General features: G+C 30.2%; 1 protein-coding gene across 2 annotated transcripts in view; it reads right to left on the reverse strand.

Annotated features, from left to right (window-relative positions):
• The window catches only part of LOC126891893 (arf-GAP domain and FG repeat-containing protein 1), a 260,586-nt gene that overhangs the window by 47,849 nt on the left and 193,390 nt on the right, over positions 1–19,347 (reverse strand). For both annotated transcript variants that reach the window (XM_050661234.1, XM_050661235.1), the window contains exon 3: positions 3,088–3,461. In XM_050661234.1, the coding sequence (XP_050517191.1) occupies positions 3,088–3,461 (374 nt within the window). The remainder of the gene's footprint in view (positions 1–3,087; positions 3,462–19,347) is intronic.

Below are 19,347 nucleotides of genomic sequence, written 5' to 3' on the forward strand. Positions count from 1 at the left end.
CTCAAAAGACTGGTAAAGTGATGGAAGAAAAAACAATTAAAAGAGATTTACTGTGTAAAGAAAAATGTAGACTAAACTGTACTGAGAAGTTTAGTATTGCAAGCAGAGAAGAAATTCTAAGAAAATTTTATAAGCTAGATACAAATTCCAAAAATATTTTAATTTTTAAAAGTATTAAGATGCAGGAAGTTAATCGTCACCGCCCTCGTAAAAATATAAAAACGAAAGCTTACAGCTTTAAATATTTTATTACGTGTGATAAAGAAAATACACTAGTGTGTAAAGATGCTTTCTGCTCTTTATACCGAATTGGACGAAAAAAAGTCTTTAAAGCTCAAAATGACTTAAAATCTGGCCAGGTAATGCCCTCACCACATAAGCAAGGGCATCACAAAAATCCAAAAAAAATATCCGATGAAGTAATAAACTGCATTGAAAATCATATCAAGCAGTTTCCTTCAGAAGAATCACATTATTCTAGGACTAAAAACCCACATAAAAAATACCTTTCCCCTTTACTAAATATTAACCGACTTCATTAACTGTATATAGAGGATTGTCAAATAAAAAAAGCTCGAAACTAAATATTTCGTAAAGGCCTCTTTTTACAGACATATATTTGAAACAAGGTTTAACTTATCTTTTGGTGTACCAAAAAGTGATACTTGCAGTTTATGCGATGCTGGAGAGAACTCTTTAGAGCACTCGAATAATTTTCAACTTGCTTTTGCGCAGCAGAAAGTTGACCGCGAAGCAGTAAAAATTTCCAAAGAAAAATGTTACATAACAATGGATATTCAACAAACGATGCCTTTGCCAAAGCTATCAACGTCAAAATCTTTTTACTTAAGACAAATGTGGCTATACAACTTTGGAGTCCACTGTTTAACCAGTTCTGGTCATAAGTCCTATTTTTTTACATGGACTGAGGATATTGCCAATAGGGGAAGTAATGAAATAGCAAGTTGTTTGCTACGATTTTGTCTGCTTCTTAAAGAAGAAAATCCCCAAATTGATCATTTAATAATTTGGTCAGATCAATGTGGGGGACAAAACAAAAACTTCTCCATTATTAACCTTAATTATTAAGGTTAATATTAATATTAATATTAAATAAAATATTTAAGATCATTGACCATAAATTTCCCGAAGTTGGTCACAGTTACCTTGACTCTGACAGAGACTTTGGAAGAATAGAAAAGGTTCTTAGAAAACATCAGAATATTTATATACCAGACCAATATCGGGAAATTATTAGATCTGCGAGTACCAAACAAAGTGTATGCCTTAACATGGAACATTTTTTTTATTGCTTTGAAACTCTACCTGCAAAACTTCATTTAAACAAAAGACTCACTAATAGTCTTGACTAAAAAATAAATTTTCGAGATAAAGTGAAGTGGCTAAGAGTAAGTTGTTTTGGAAAATACTTTTACAAAACTAGTTTAGATCCGTTTACCCCATTTATGGAAGTTGACTTACAAAAAAAAAAGAGAACTGATAGGACAAAGCAATCAAGTTGTTTTACAAAAGTTACCTAAATGCGGTGGTTTGACTTCTGAAAAAATTTCAAATCTACAAGATAAACTTAAGTTTATTCCAGCAGAGTATAAATGGTATTATGATATTGTTTTAGAAGAATGTTTGAAAAACCCTAAGAAAAAACGTAATTCATGTTAAATTTAAATGTTTCTGTGTCTTTGTTTATAAATTTTTAATGTATCTTACTTTGCTTTTGTTAATCTGCAAATAAAATTTAATTTCCAGATTATTTAATAGTTTTTTTTATTATTTTTTTAAAATTTAAATACAACATAGGTGACATAACACCTTTCTCTACTCAAGTTTATACCAACATCTGCATAAAATGTTGGTTGATTAAGGTGCTATGTCCATTAAAATTAAAATTACTAAAAAAGTTTAAATTCTAGAAAAACAAAAAATTATATAACAAAGTACAAAACGATTCTAATCTAATAAGATATTGGTAATTTTTATAAAATTTATTAAAAAAAATATATAAGTGAAAACGCGTTTCCTTCAATTACTCAATATCTGAAAAAGTGGACATGGCACCTTTATCATCTCATGTCTTCAATTGTCAATAACTCACTCAATTTTTATCGTAGAAAAACCAGGTTCTTAATAATTAAATAAGCTACAATTTCATATTTAAACATTTTTTCGTATCACTGATGCTAATCTTTCTATTCTGAAGTAAATCCATTTTCCTCCAAACTACAAAAATTCGTTATTCGCTTTGCGTTAGTTTTAAAAACTAATCTTTCTAAGCCGGTCAAACTTCTAGATCCTATTAATAATACATAAATAAAGAAAACTAAATAATGTCAATGACTAATTTTAATTAAGGTGGTGGTTAGGAGGTTGCTTCCGATCACTTTTTCGCTGAAAAAAAATAGGGACTGACATTCTTTTCATTATAACTCACTTAATTTTTGAGCTAGAGACTTTTTTTATTTCTGAAGATAGATATTTTTAAATACTTTAAATTAGTTTGAACAAGTTATCCTCGAAAAATGCATAGTTTTCCCGTCTTTTGGCTTTGAAACCACAATACATATTTAGCATTTGACGAAGAATGGCTAACATATAATAAAGTATATCTCGATTACTGTAGGTCTTAAAGAAAATTAAAAAAAAAACCGGTTTTGTTTATTTTTTTAAAAGGTACATTTTTGTTAAGTAAAGTTGTTTTGATAAAACGACACCTTTTGGAGTTATTAGCAGAAAACTTATTAAAAACATTGGGTTTTTCGATATAAAACTAACACTTTCGATAGCGAATAAATCGAAAATTATTAATTTTATCAAAAAAATGTATAGAACGTTTTTTACACGTTCTATACATTTTTTTGATGTGGCCGTCCCGAGATGGGGTGGCAACCACCCCCATGATAAAAGCGCCTTTCGGCATCATATATATATTTTGATCCTTGGACTATCCATTACTTATTCTCAAATTTTCAAGCAAATCGATTCATTCTGTAAAAATTGCGAGGTTTTCTCCTATTTTAAGGACTACTTGCACTAAAAATACTAAAACAATAAACAACAATAATTTCTTACCTGTTGACGAGTTTTGTAGAACATTTACGTTGTTAAACACTGGATTATTATCGAAATTGGCAAAACTGTTCTGTGGCGGCTGTAATCTGGCTGCAGGACCATTTAAGCTAGTGGAACTACCATTTAACGTCGTGGTGCTGGCACCCATGAAGATGTCTGCTTTGTCGAAATCGGCTACGAATCCGTTCATATTGGAGCTATTATTATTATTAATATTATTTATTAGATTATTGTTCTCCACTGAGTTGTTCCTGCTGATCTCTGAGCGTTGTCTCTGTTTAGGCTGGATCTGAATCCCGTTGACTTTTGGTGTTTTTGTTTCTTCGGCTGGCTTGATATTATTTACAGTTACATTTACCGGATCCAGGTAATACCTGAAACAAAAAGAAAAAAAATTAATATACCGCTGTGAATCAAGTAAATATCCAACCTATGTGAATTTGAATAAGAAATTATAAAATAAAAAATTAAAAGTATATAATAACAAGCTGAAAATGCACTATCATAACGAAAACTTTGTTTATTTACGTATTTTAATTCATAATATGAAAAATTGCTATTATGAAAAGTAGTTTAGAATTAATAATTATGCTTTAATGTGCAATTATATCATTCTAATTTAAATGTTATGAACTATAAAGGTAGTTTACTCTTGATCGAAATTCATATTTTTTATATACCTCGTATAAAATTAATAAAATTTCATATATGATGGTTGCATCATAAACCTTAGAACATGAAGAGCTTTTTATGAAGAATAACTTTTCTTCGTCAAATTAAAAATAAAAAAGTTATAAATGAAAATGTTGTTGGTATCCATAATTTGAGAAAAATCTTCAAATATTTTTTTCCATTAGAAGGATGTAATTCATAATCAGACCATAATTTTTTATACCAAATAATATTATTTCATATACTGTCGGTTCGCTAAACTCAGACACAACTGGCTAGTGATTTTAGTCAATAATTTTGCCAATTGGGCAAAAAAATGATTACTAATTAGTTAATAATTACTAAATAATTAGTAATTTTGCCAATTTTGGCAAAATTCGCAAAAAAATAAAAAAATTACCTACTAAAATCACTAGCCAGTTGCGTCGAGTTTAGCGAACCAACTATATTTTAATTTCATAGCAAATGGAACAGTCCATTTATCATAAAGGGGAGGCCGTAGGTATACTCGTATAAACCTTTTTAAAGCTGTTAATAAATTATTGCTTTTAAAATATACTCAAATTGTATTTTTGAACATCTTATTTATTTTATATAATAATTAAATTCACTATCAAAAATGTCATTGATGTTTTATTAATACTTAATTTAAAATTTAGTTTGACATTCACGAAGTGTCAAACTCAAATGTAAATAACCTATGCTTTGCTTAACAAATCGAGATTAAAAAACTAGCCTACTTAATAGCAACGATTTCAGCTGGACGTGTAGTGTGTCGGAAGAAAATAAAACGATTGTGACGTCACATTTTAGACTTTGAGGTCGATTATCTCGAAGACGGCTAGCAATATCGAAATTCCGTTTTCAGATTTGGATTCAGAAGAAAAAACTACATAAGAATCCATCGATAAATCTGATCTGAGTATTGCAGGAGCGGCAACGCAATAACACACACATTTTTCTGAATTTATAAACGAAATGTTTTCGTTGAAAATATGGAATAAAATAATGGTATAACTAAATAAATATTTATATAATAAAAAATTAAAAATTAAAACATAAAAATTAAAACATAAAAATTTAAAAATTATTAATCAAACAAAAAAAATATAGCTAAACACTTGAAATTTTAAAACTCAATGGATATTTTCGGCTAAGGGTCTGAGGCTCACCGAAATACCATTGTGAATATTATACAAGTCAAATAGACCTACACTTACAATTATTTCTAACTATTTTTAGATGAATAGTGCTGGCATTTCTCATCTGAGAATGAGAACTGGAAGCACTATAAAAATTTTACTTTCACAAAAAAAAAATTTAAAATAAAAAAATAGAAATTTGTTAAAATAAAAATTATGTGTATCAACTACTGTAATCCCATCAGGAAACGACCTGGATTAGTCTCAAGGGGCCAGGTCATTTGTATTAACTATAAATAAATAAATAATAACTGAATATACTGAATAATATTAAAAAAAACTTTTAAAGTTAAAAACTCGCATTGAACAATAAAATAAAAAAAACTTACACGAAGTAAAAAAACGTTCTGATGTAAAATAAAATTTAAATTATCCAAAAGAATTAAAAATTTCAGAACATTTTCGATCTTATCAGATCATCATCAAACAAGCCACATAGCAAGGTCTAATAACCCTTAGGTTAGCTTATTTTAATGTAATGTTACTGGATGTTTTTTTTAAGGGGATGGGTACGTATTTTCGGCTGCAATACTATTCAAATGGGGAATCATTTTTTTTCGAATCCTGAGAAAACTAATAGTAATAAGTATTTTTGAAAAATTTAAACGAAGAATGAAAGATTACGTTCTTACCGAAGGCCGAAAGTCCCTGAAAACTTCTATAATGTTTATTTTAATAAATTACAGAGGTGAAAAACTAAGAGAAATGTAGTGTGATTTTTAACTTCGAATATCTCATTCAAAAGAAACTTTTTATTTATTCTAAGAGACTTTCGGCCCTCGATAATAATTTAGTCTTTCATTCTGCGTTTAAATTTTTTTAAAAATATTTATTAGTTTTTTTTTAGGATTCGAAAAAAATGAACACCATGTCCGTAGTGATATTTTCCAAATCGAACATTCGCTATCTTTGTCATACAACGCACTGAGTCAAATAGAATATGATGACAAGACACAGTGGCAGTTTTAAATATTTGACATGGCATCGGGAATATTTTGAGTTGTTGATTAAATAATATTGAGAGTGTATTTGATAAATAATTGATTTAAGACGTGAACTTAATAAATAGTTATTTATGTCCCAAGTCAGTAAAGTGACTCCTTATCGAACGAGTCTGATATTATGAGCAGAGCGAGCGTTAGCGAGCGAGGCGAATAACAGACGAGTTCGATAGAGTCTTTACTGACGTGGTGCATACAAAATTTTATCGCCAATCATAAAAAACATTAACACTTACTTAATTACATCCTAATGAAAAAAGAGTGTGTGTACTTGGTACGCACGTTACACGTTATACTTATATTATTAGGATTTCAACGAAATAAATATATTTTAAACAGTTTAATCGTATTTTTATTTAAATATTAAACCAATTTTAACACTTAAAATAAATCACCAACAATTAAAAATACCGTTAATATATAGTTACGTTATTGTTTATGAAGTGTAGAGTGTAGCCTTCCGTAGCGCAGTCGCTTTTCCCTTGAGGAATAGTAGAAAATCTAAATAAATATATTTGCTAACAAATTATCATTAATATCTGTCACCGTCCTATATATAATCGATTTAACAAAAACACCATTTCATGATATATTTGCATTAATACAAAACTTAAAAGATTTAAGAATTTTATTAATTTTAGACGAAATAAAAATTTCGTATGACAGTAATGACGATGACAGAATGCTTTTGGATGATGGCCGATTTCGATGTTTAATCGATAGTTGTTCAACTAATCAATATTGAATAAGTACCTAATTACTAAATCTGTATGTAAATTTTCGATTTATGTTTTATGAATATAATTGCAAAATACTACAGAATTTCACTTTCTGACATAAATTTAATTAATAGTAACGTAAATTTTGTACACTATTTTTAATAATTAAAGTAAATCAATTTTAGGTTCACTCAAATAAATAATCGATTACTGCCATCAACCGCTTACATTCAGTCTCCGTTAATTTGATTAATCGCGGCAGGTAAAGTAAAATTCTTCCTTCAGTACAATAAAGCGTTACTTTACTGCCGCAAATGGCGTCAAATGAGTACAATAATGAATGACTTTAGTGACGGTTGGCGATAAAAGTTATTTATTGTTTATTATTTATGGAAGATCCAAGCAGAGAATACATCAGGATATATTCTGTGATTCAAGTATTTATTTGTTAAAGATGTTCAAAATTGTAAGCGTTCCATAGTAACACTATATTATTAAAAAATCACTTTAACACTTTTCCTCTTTTATCGATTGAGTATTAGTTTTTGTTGTACATACAAATTATTACAATCATTGAATACATAGTTAGTGAAAAACTAATCACATTTATTAACTGAATTAATAATTTGAAATTATACAAATAACAGTTATCCAAGAACATTCAAAAGCCATTTCTTTAAAGTTAATGATGACATTGTCAAGTAGAATGACATTCTAGTAATGTTTACATATCCATACCAGTGTGAATTTTACTACACGTAATTTGCCGTGTAAAGACAGAAAAAGTAGGGATAGCCGTAAAATATTTGCGAATTATGTACCGATGGTCTTAATAATTTATATACTGGCAAATATGTGTTATTTTATTTACAAAAATGTTAATATCGAGAAAGAGGAACCTTGAGGCAAAATAGGCTAACATATTGTGGAAAATGTACTCACATTATATAAAAATCGTTTTATATAATATCGTAAAACATAAACTTTTTTGAAGGGAATACTTCTTATCGGTCGTTATAGAATTTTGATGGGACTAAAATCGTATTTGGTGTGATGCAAAAATCGTGACGCGAGGTAAGATACATATCTATAGACTTATTTTAATTTTCTTAATAAACCAAGTACATCAAATATCCTGAATTATCTATTGTTTGACTGGTTTCAAGGTGATTTCAAGTATAACTCCCGAATTTTAAATTATTGTCTGGCCTCGGGGCAGTTTCAACCATATAGGGGTGATTTGTTTAATTTTTTTCAAAAAAAATAGTGACCTCTTTTTATGGGAAAATTAAGTATGGATACCGAATTTGATATTATTGACTGGGTACGGAGTGGTTTCAACTCTAGAAGGGTTGATTTGTTCAGTTTATCGAAAAAAAAAATATGTTTTTACACACTAAAACTAAATATAGATTCCCCGAATTTTCAAATCTAGACTGGCTTCGGATGGTTTTAACACTGTAGGGGTTGATTAGTTGAGTTTTTACGAAAAATAAATATAGTGAGACACACTTTTTTTATGGTAAAATTAGATATAGATTTAGAATTTTCTATTATTGACTGGGTTCGGGGTGGTTTCAAACCTATATGTGTTGATTAAATAAAATGAAAATTAAATAAATTTAAATAAAATTGCATAAAATTAGATAGGATTAAATAAAGTTATATAAAACTAAATAAAAATAAATAACACTAAATAAAATTAAATCAAATTAAACAAAATTAAACTAAATTAATTAAAATTTCATAAAAATAATAAAATTAAATAAAAGTAAATCAAAATAAATAAAACTAAACAAAATGAAATAAAATTAAAAAGAAATTAAACAAAAATGAATAAAATTAATTATAATAAAAAAAGATTAATAAAGCTAAGATAAAATTAAGTAAAATTTACATAAAATTAGGTATATAAAATAAAATAAACTAAAATAATATCGATGGTTAAGAGCGCAGATATAGTATGTCCAAATATCTTAATTGTTGAGGAGAACGTTTTGAAGTTTTCGCGTTACTTTTTGTTTGATACTGCTGATATACCGATATATCATAATGTTTGGGTAATAAGTTCGGGTCATTATTAGCTTAATGTAGATATTTTTTAAAAAATTATGTTTTATGAGACTAAAAAAATTTTTTTTTTGAAAATGTGTATGGACATACAACATATGGGTTGTTTTCGCATGTTACTGCATGTCCGGTCAAATAATATTTACAGCCATGATAAGTTTGATCGGGTGAGCACTAATATTGTATGTCCCAAAACATACTATGTTTGTGCACTTCCAAACGAACATAAAATATCTGTGCAAGTCGGTTTTTAGTACAAATGGGAAATACTATATTTTGGCAAGGCCGTTCAACCCATTTACAATCATTCTGGACTTACAATAATTATGCAGAACATTCATATGACCCTACTGAATATTTTTATAATGTTATCTTAAAATCAGCAAAAAGTGGACATACTATATCTGTGCTCTTAACCATCGATATAAAATTATTATACATACGTAAAGAGATAAATTTCATAAACATTTCCATATTAACTAGTGATAATAAATTAAATGGTTTAAACGTGTTGAGATATTTTTTAAATCGTAGTTTGACAAGATAAAATGATAAAACTCAATAAATTACAGAATGTTTTAGTGTACTATTGGTAAAAACTGAATTGTGCATAATTTATTTTGATTGAATCACTATGTTTATAGTATTTAATTTTACATACAAAGATAAATATATTAAAAATCTTTATCGAAGTGAAGTTGCGGAGATAAAAATAAATCGGCTTCGTATATATAAATCTTGTGTATATTTTTATTCGGAATGTTGACATTCTAATCTTATTTTTATTTTCTGCGTGATGTCGGTGACAGTGTACGAAATGATTATCTCGAAAGGGGGAAATGCAATCGTTCGATAATGTTTGTACGATTTTATGAGAAAGGGTACCCCCCGTTAAGATAGGCAAAATGCCCTCACTCTCAGAATTCAATTTTTTTAATTTTTTTACGTTCTCTGTAATTAAAAAATAAGATAACGCGGATTTTTAGCTCGCCACCCCCCTTACCCCTCCCCCCACAGCCAAAAACGTAGATTTTTAGATTTAATTTTTTTTAGTTGGGTTGCAATTGATCTAAAAATTTCAAAAAATTCACACGTATAGTTGAGGCTTTTACAAAACACGTCTATTTTTTCTGGATCCTTAGGTCGAGTGTACATAACCTCAATTTTTTTTAACTTTTTAAAACCTATAACTTTTTTTTGGAGGGGGCTGCAGGTCCAATTTTTTTTGCATTTTGTGTATTTTATCAAAAGCTATCTCTCTGATTTTTTTCAGATTTTTCAGTCAGGTGCGCCATCTTGAAAAATCCGGAAAACTGTTTTTTTAGGGGGTTTTTAGGGATTTTCTCCATTTTATAGACTGCAACATAGATTAACTCAAGGTTTTGTTAATAGATTATGTATAACTTGAAATAAATGAGCCTTTAACACCTTTAAACCCCCCAAAAACCATATTTTTTTAAGTTATGTAAGGGTTTTTGCGGGCTTAATGATTTTTTTGAGATCGATACAGCCTGAATATTTTTTTTTCATTTTTTTACGTTATATGTGATTAAAAAATAAGACTAATCGCATTTTTAGCCCACCACCCCCTCCCCCTGCCCCCACAAAAACGTCAATTTTTCTATTTTTTTTTGTTTAAAGTTGCAATTAATTTAAAATTTTTATGAGGCTTCTACAAAACATATCTATTTTTTATAGACCCGTGTAGGTTGAGTGTACAATACATATAACCTCAAAATTCCTTTTTTATTTTTTTAAAACGTATTTTTGACTTCCAATTGCTATTTTTTTAAAACGTCCAATGAATATTGTACATGTACATCTCTCTCTCGCGGACGGCCGCTTCAATACATGCTTAGCGCTCATTTTTAATTATTAAAAATAATAGTTAGTACTAAAATAATGACAAAAATTTCTTTAGGCTATTGCAGGGAGGCTTCAAACTTTGAGTTGGTCACTTTATGACTTTCATAATAATAATTTTTAATCGAGTTATTAAGCCTTGAAAATGGCCATTTTCGCGTTTTTCAAATTTGAAATTGCATGCAACTCGACAACTGTCAATTTTATAGAAAAATCACAAGATACCTTTTTTGCTCAGCTTGGTCCAGAGAATCTAAAACAAATTTGTCCGAAGTGAAAAAATTGATTTTTTGAATTCGTTTAAAAAAATGTTTAAACAATTTTCCGACCGCGGTACTGCCTGGCACCTTGTGGATTTGTTATAAGGACCTGTTTTTGAGTAAGTTTGCCTAACAAACGTAAATGGTTTGTAAAATACACAAAACACAAAAAAATTAGCAACCATCGCCAAAAAAAGTTATACGTACCTATTAAAAAACAAAAAAAAATGAGGTTATAATATGTACACTCGACCTTCGGGTCCATAAAAATAGATGTTCTGTAAAAGCCTCAGCTGTGCGTGTGAATTTTTTGTAATTTATAATTTAATAATTACTATTTTAATGCGAAATAAGCCACAATTTAACTAAAAAATGATTTTATTAACGTTTCGACGTCCACTACGGACGTCGTTGTCAAAATACAAAATATTAATAAAACAAAAATGTTGCTTGGTAAAAAAATCTTCTAATAATTTAATTTAATCTGACTTATTTATATAGATCGTCCCAAACCATTTTTTCAGTGCGTCACAGTTTATCGAATTCTCTCTATCGCATTACAGATGGAAAATAAAATCATTTTTTAGTTAAATTGTGGCTTATTTCCCATTTAGAATAGTTAATTACAAAAATGCCACAAAGAAATAGCTTCAGAACAACATTTATAATTTAATTGCAAACCAACTTAAAAAAAAAATAAAATCGAAAAATTGACATTTTTGGCTGTGGGGGAGGGGGAATAGGGGAAGTGGGCTAAAATTGCGGTGAGTCCCAATTTTTTAAAATCATATAGAACGTAAAAAAATAAAAAAAAATATTCAGGCTGTATCGACCTCAAAAAATATAATTAGATCCGCAAAAATCCTTACCAAACTTTAAACAAACATGGTTTTTGGGGGGTTTAAAAGTGTTTCGCCCAATTTTTTAATATCATAATATACTCAGTTATTTCAAATGATACATAATCTATTAACAAAACCTTGAGTTGATCTATGTTGCAGTCTATAAAATGGAGAAAATCCCCAAAAACCCCCTAAAAAAACAGTTTTCCGGATTTTTCAAGATGGCGCACCTGACTGAAAAATTTGAAAAAAATCAGAGAGATAGCTTTTGATAAAATACACAAAATGCAAAAAAATTGGACCTGCAGCCCCCTCCAAAAAAAAGTTATAGGTTTTAAAAAAGTTAAAAAAAAATTTGAGGTTATGTACACACGACCTAAGGGTCCATAAAAAATAGACATGTTTTGTAAAAGCCTCAGCTACACGTGTGAATTTTTTGAAATTTTTAAATCAATTACAACCCAACTAAAAAAAATTAAATCTAAAAATCTACGTTTTTGGCTGTGGGGGGAGGGGTCAGGGGGGTGGCGAGCTAAAAATCCGCGTTATCTCATTTTTTAATTGCACAGAACGTGAAAAAATTAAAAAAATTGAATTCTGGGAGTGAGGGCATTTTGCCTATCTTAACGGGGGGTACCCTTTATACAGTGTGGTGCTCATTTCACATTCAATTAAGCTTTATTTTGTGTGGATTGTTTTAATACTTTATAGGCGAGCGACACACCCCCCAAAATAACGCTTATTTATCGAGATACTGATCACGGGTGGTGAATTTCACGGTGGCTAATTTTTGTCATACATAATGTTTTTGATGGTGCTGAAAACGAAAATGAAGTTTATTTTGAATTTTGTCAAAAACGTAATTTTACCTTAAACATAAAAAAATAAACTCCTGTTTTTCTGCGTTTAACTCACTACAACTCTGTCCTGTCTTAATATTTTTTTTCTGAAATATCTCAAGCCTACAATCATAAAAGTTAAAAAAAAGTTATGATTTTTTGGACATCTTGGATATTAAAGCACCCTATGTAACGCACAACTGAATGTGGCTGAATTTTTATGTTTGTGCGTCACAGTGTTGCCATGCTGTTTTCTATATATTTCTTTCATAATTTCAATCAATGTTAAATGTACCTACAAAAATAATAGAATAATAACGTTTACGTTTTCACATTTTTTCAAAATTGGTGAAAACAACAACATAATAAACTTTACTTAATTGGTGTTTCAAAACTACTTACTATTAACACATTACACAATATTACAAGGTTTCTAGCAAGTTAAACGTCACAATGATTTAAAATAATCAAGTAAAAACCTATATATACATAACATATTAGAACATACCTAAAATACACAAAAATGATACATTTCACACACAAATATAATATCACAAAAATTTGTAACGTGATAGTATGAAAAAATAGAGGATACGGCAACGGTGTTACATGTGACGGTCGGATCCAGGACCGTAACTACCATTGGGGCAACCGGGGCAATGCCCCGGGGCCCCCGACTAAGGGGGGCCCCGTTTGGTTGGCCGTGCATAGATTTTAACGAGGAAAATAAAAATATGTATTTTAAAAGCCGATCCCAACGTAATATTTTCAAATGACACAATTTTTAAAAGACCGCAATATAGTTTTAATTTTTCATTGAGGAAATTAGTCTTTTCGACTAAAATGCAATTGTAATTATATAGAACAGGGCCCTTGAGGCCTGAGCTAAGCCGGGGTCCCCGAGACCTCAACAAAAATTTAAATTATTATATACTTGGGAAATTAGTTATTTCGGCATATAAAACCTAAAATGCCATTGGAATAGGGGGCCCCCGAGACTTTTTGTAAACATATAAATTGTGACTGAGGAAATTAGTTATTTTCGCGAAATAAAAATTAAAATTCAACCGGATTAGGGGCCCCAGGTCCCAGCTAGTTTGTCTTAATAAATTTACCCCAGACCACATCTTGGTACGTGAAAGGAACCACATATTGAAGAGAAAAATATAGATAAGATAGAATGAGCACATTAGGATCAGTCCTACCAGTACACTGACCAGCTTCACAGAGTGTGTTTGGCTCACACTGCAGTAGCTTAAGGCAGCTTAAGGTGCATTTAAATCAAAGAAAACTCGTACAAAGGAACTAATTCGTAGGTGTTCGCTTGGTTATTCGTTCGGTACAAAGTAAGACCAAAATTAAAATTTAGACTCATCCCGTCCCTATAAAATTTTCTTTACTTTAGCATAAGTAATGATCTCAGAAATTTTGACCCTTAGAATGGATATTTTTGAAAAAAAAAATATGGTTTAAAAATATCAGAATTTTTTAAATGTTCTTAAATTTCATTTTCGTTTAATAATAACTCAAAAAATACTCGATATAAGTAACAATGATACAAACCAAAATTTGAGAGTTTTGTTTTTATTTTTGTAGGATAAAAAATAACCGAGATAGAAACGTTTAAAACCTAAATTTTAGTGCGAGAATCATATAACCGGGACCCTTTAACTTTATATCTTTAAAAAATAAGTAATCTTATCTTTATTAATATCTTTGCAATGTGTTAACTATATATGCAAATAAAACGTAAGATGTAATTAAATTATAAATACCAAAAAGAATAAAAAAATTTAATGATTCATTTAATTCATTCCAGTTTAAACCTGTTTAAATAATGAGACCCCTGCGCACCAGTTTGGATTCAGATCCCAACACGCAACCATAGAACAGGTTCATCGGATATGCAGAACTGTGAATCGAACATTGAAAGATAAAATGTACTGTACTGCCGCTTTCTAGACATCTCGCAAGCATTCGATAAAGTCTGGCACACAGGCCTTCTATACAAATTTTAAAAAATGCTTCCTCTTACTCATTTCCTAATTCTAAAATCCTACCTGTATAACCGTTACTTTTTTGTACAACATAGAGATGAGCACAAGTCACTATTTCCAGTTGGATCCGGAGTCCCACAGGGCAGGGTCTTGGGACCAGTGTTATACCTATTGTACACAGCAGACTTATCAACAAACTTCAAAACCACGAGTGCTACGTATGCAGACGACAGAGAAGTGATGTCAGTACATCAGAACTCACTGACAGCTTCTCAGATTCTGCAAACTAGCCTCAACAAAATGCAAAATTGGTTAAAACGGGGCGTTTTCAAATAAATGAAACAAAGTCGGTTCATATTACCTTTACAAATCGCAAAGGTCACTGCCCGCCTGTATATACCAACAACCACCAACTAAAATAGCAAGAAACAGTCAAATTCCTTGGAATACACCGTGACCAAAAATTCTTCTTCTTCTTCTTGTTATATTAGACCTCTTGGCCTGTTCCTAACCGATTTTGAGCTTGTATTCGTAGCTGTGATGTTGACTGCCAGCTATCTCGCCACCTTTTACAGGGCGTTCCTAATGGTCTCTTGCCTGTTATCTTCGAATCTCTGGCTATACGGGCTATTCTCTCGCTGTCCATTCTCGTCACATGCTGATTCCACTCTCGTCGTCTCTGTCTTCCTCACCGTACTATATCTTGTATGTTACAGAGATCTCTTATTCTGTCGTTCGGTATTCTGTCTCTCAGTGTTTTCCCAGTTATTGACCTCAACGTTCTCATTTCTGATGTTCTCAGTATCCTCTTGGTTTCTGCTGTGTCACATCTTGTTTCTATCGCGTACGTCATGATCGGTCTTACACATGATTTGTATATGCGTACTTTCCCTTCCAGCCTCATATCTTTGTTTTTCCAGATGACATCCCTCAGACATCCTGACACGCAATTGGCTTTATTTGCTTGCTTTCGGACGCTCTCTTTAACATCTCCATAACTACATATTTCGACTCCCAGGTATTGAAATCTCGAGACTTGTTCAAATAGTTCGTTGTTAATTACTAATTTGCGTCTTATGGGTTCCCTTGACACTTCCAGGGATTTTGTCTCAGCTGTTGATATTTTCATGTTGTAGTTCTTCGCCTCTATATTGGAAGTTTGTGCCATTCGCTGTAGGTTATCCTCTTTATCGGAGATTGCGTCGTCAGCATAACAGAGGACCAAAAATGTATACTAGAAAACACACATTTTTATGAATATTAGACAACTTTGTTTCAAATTATACAACCTATACTGGCTGATTGGTCACAAATCTTCACTTTCAATAAGTAATAAAGTACTTGTCTACAAAGCAATCCTGTGCCAATATGGAATTACGGAATCCAACTTTGGGGTACTGCATCAAATTCCAACATTGAAATATTGGAGAGGTTGCAGTCAAAGGTTATTCGAATTATCACCCAATACTCCATGGTATGTTACAAATGATATTATTAGACCGACCTAGAAATTGCAACGGCAAAATAAAAAATCATTAACTTTGCTCAGAAATACGAAGACAGATTGACACATCTCAAAGTATTACTGAGAAACCTGATGAGACAACCGGTTAGACGCAGACTTAGACGGAATACACCTAATGATCTACCATCACGATTTGAATTCTGTGTTCTAATTCTCAGAGACGAACAATTTTATAAAAAAAAAAACTTCATTCTAGGCACTGAAGATGTTCTGTTTAGAACGAAAACGTTCTGCAATCGATGACATTTTATACTTCATTCTAGGCACTGAAGATGTTCTGTTTAGAACGAAAACGTTCTGCAATCGATGACATTTTATAGTTTTTAAATAAACGATTTTATACCAGAATACATCTCGAAGTTTTTACTTCTGTATTGGTTTTTTAACAATTTTATAGTTATGTAAAATATACATAAAGCAAATGGTTAGAGTAATTTTCTACAAGACACCTACACTAGTGGTCAGGAACGGATTTAGAAATTCATAATAGGAGGGGGGCAGACTTACCTCAAATAGCGATGCCAAAGCTACCGTTTTTTCGGCAGATCTACCGAATACCTGTCAAATCTACCGATCTACCTAATTCGCCTTTTTTTCTAACGAAAAATCAAAATTCTTAATTTTCAAATTAATCTGCCGATTTTTTTTCTATCGAAAAATCAAAATTATTAGAAATTTTTTTAGCGGATATATTTGGCAACAGAGTTTAGTCAATTTTCAAGAATTCTTGAATTGCTTTTACTAGCTTGTGACACAATGTGCGAACCAGCAGATACGGATTTACCGATATCAATTTTATGACCAGTCCTTTGTTCTTTTATATTATTATTTTGGGAGTAAAATGTATCTACCTGAATAGTAGTATACCTGATAGTGAATACTGAAGGATTGTGGCATATTTTGATATAGAAGATAATTCCAAACTAAAAATAGTATTTATATTAAAATCTTAAAACAGGAGAAACTTATTTTGCACCTTTTTAACTTACATTATTTCGACATAACTAAAGAACAATAAAAATTTTTCTAGTTCTCAATTGCTTCAATATCCTACATTGTTTTGTTTTTAAACGATTAGAAAGTGTAAAAAATCATGTTTTTGCCTATAAAACATTCCTTGTAGATTTTAGAGAAAAATGTTTCAAATAAAATTCTAGATCTTAATAGTTTCTAATTTGAAATACATAAACAATTGGAGATAATTGCAAAAAACCCTTATTTTTGCAGTAATTTATAAATGTTAATAACTATTATTTATTATAACAAATTTTTTCAACTAGTTTAAACAATTATACAGCTTTCAAATAGGACTATTTGTATATTAAACGTTAATAGGTACACGTGTGGTATAGTCCATTCTTTCACGGTTATTGCTCTAAATTTTAAAGAACCGCTTGGATTGACATGGAATTTGGCATACGTATAGCTTACATGTCAACGAGAAAAAGTGATATTGTGCCGATGTGTGCTTTTGCCCTGGGGTGACTTTCACCCCCTCTTGGGGGTGAAAAAATATATGTCCAAAATAAATCCGGAAATGGGTAAACTGACTAATTTTAAGTAACTTTTGTTCTATAGAGCTTTTTCGCCAAGTCAACACTTTTCGAGTTATTTGCGAGTGAATATGTTCATTTTTCAACAAAATAACCACATTTTTAGACGGTTTTTCGCAAATAACTCAAAAAGTAAGTATTTTGTCGAAAAAAACGTTGTTAGCAAAAATATAGCCTATAAAAAAGTAAAAAAAATGGTGTACACGTAGGTCTCTGGATCTCGTAGAACCAGAGTTATAGTCAATGAAAAATATATTCATATTCACCAAATTTCAAATAGAATATTTCGACGTGAAATATCCAAAAAATTAAGCACTTTTTGGGAAAAACCCATTTTAACTTTTTTAAAGTATTTAAAAAAGCTTTATTTCTGTTTTTACAAAAAGTTTCTAGCATTAAATTTAAGCAAGTTACGCTCAAAACAAAGTTGGTCCCTTTTGTTTTTGCAAAAAAAAAAAAATCGGGAAGACCACCCCCTAATTAGCAACTTAAATGAAATTAATCGTTACCGCTCCACAAATTATTTTTCTTATGTTGTGTTTATATGATCTGTAAGTTTCATCGATTTAAAGTACTTATTTTTAAAAAAAATTTGGTTTCAAAATAAAATTTTGAAAAATTAAAGTTTTGAAAAATGTGCTTTTTTTCAAAATATCTTAAAAATTGTTAGAGACACCAAAAATCTCGAAAAACAAAAAAAGTCAGATTTGCTTTTCTAAATATCATGTTTTTTTTTGTTTTTTGTTAGACAAAAATTGATTAAGATTTGGTGTTTCTAAATTTGCATACATTCGTGATCAGTGACTCGTTCAACCCCTTTTACCTACAGCCCTTTCAATAATAAGGACTTTGAACCGATGAAACTTACAGATCATATAAACAATATATACACGAGTCAAGAAACTTGTGAAGTCGTAACGATTAAGTTAATTTAAGATACTAATTAGGGGGTGATTTTCTCGATTTTTTTACCAAAACCAAAAGGGACTAACTTTATTTTGAGCGTAACTTGTTTAATTTTGATGCTAGAATTTTTTTTACAAAACAAAAATGAAGCTTTTTTTAAACACTTTAAATAAGTTGTAATGAGTTTTCCCCGAAATGTGCTTCATTTTTGGTTATTTCACGTTAAAATGTTCCATTTGGAATTTGACGAATATGAACCTATATTTCATTAGCTATAACTCTGCTTCTACTAGGTGTAGAGACGTGATATATACACCATTTTTTTAAATTTTTTACAAGATATATTTTTGTTAAGAATGTTTTTTTTGACAAAATACTTAGTATTTGAGTTATTTGCGAAAAACCGTCTAAAAGCGTGGTTATTTTGTTGAAAAAATGAACATATCCACTGCCAAATAACTCGAAAAGTATTGACTTAGTGAAAAAACTCTATAGAACAAAAGTCACTTAAAATTAGCCAGTTTATCCATTTCCTGACTTTCTTTGGACGAATATTTTTTCACCCCCAAGAGGGGGTGAAAACCACCCCCAGGGCAAAAGCACATATAGGCACAATATCACTTTTTTTCTTTGACTTGTTAGCTATGTGTATGCCAAATTTCATGTCAATCCAAGCGGTTCTTTAAAATTTAGAGGTTTTGCAATATTTTACCGTTAAAGAACGGACTAGTAAGATTTTTTAAAAAGTCCACAACAGGAAAAAATATGCAGTTTTATTGCATTATAAATAAATTAATTCCTTATAACAAAA

Source organism: Diabrotica virgifera, chromosome 9 (genome assembly GCF_917563875.1).
Source record: "Diabrotica virgifera virgifera chromosome 9, PGI_DIABVI_V3a".
In the NCBI taxonomy this organism is placed as follows: domain Eukaryota; kingdom Metazoa; phylum Arthropoda; class Insecta; order Coleoptera; family Chrysomelidae; genus Diabrotica; species Diabrotica virgifera.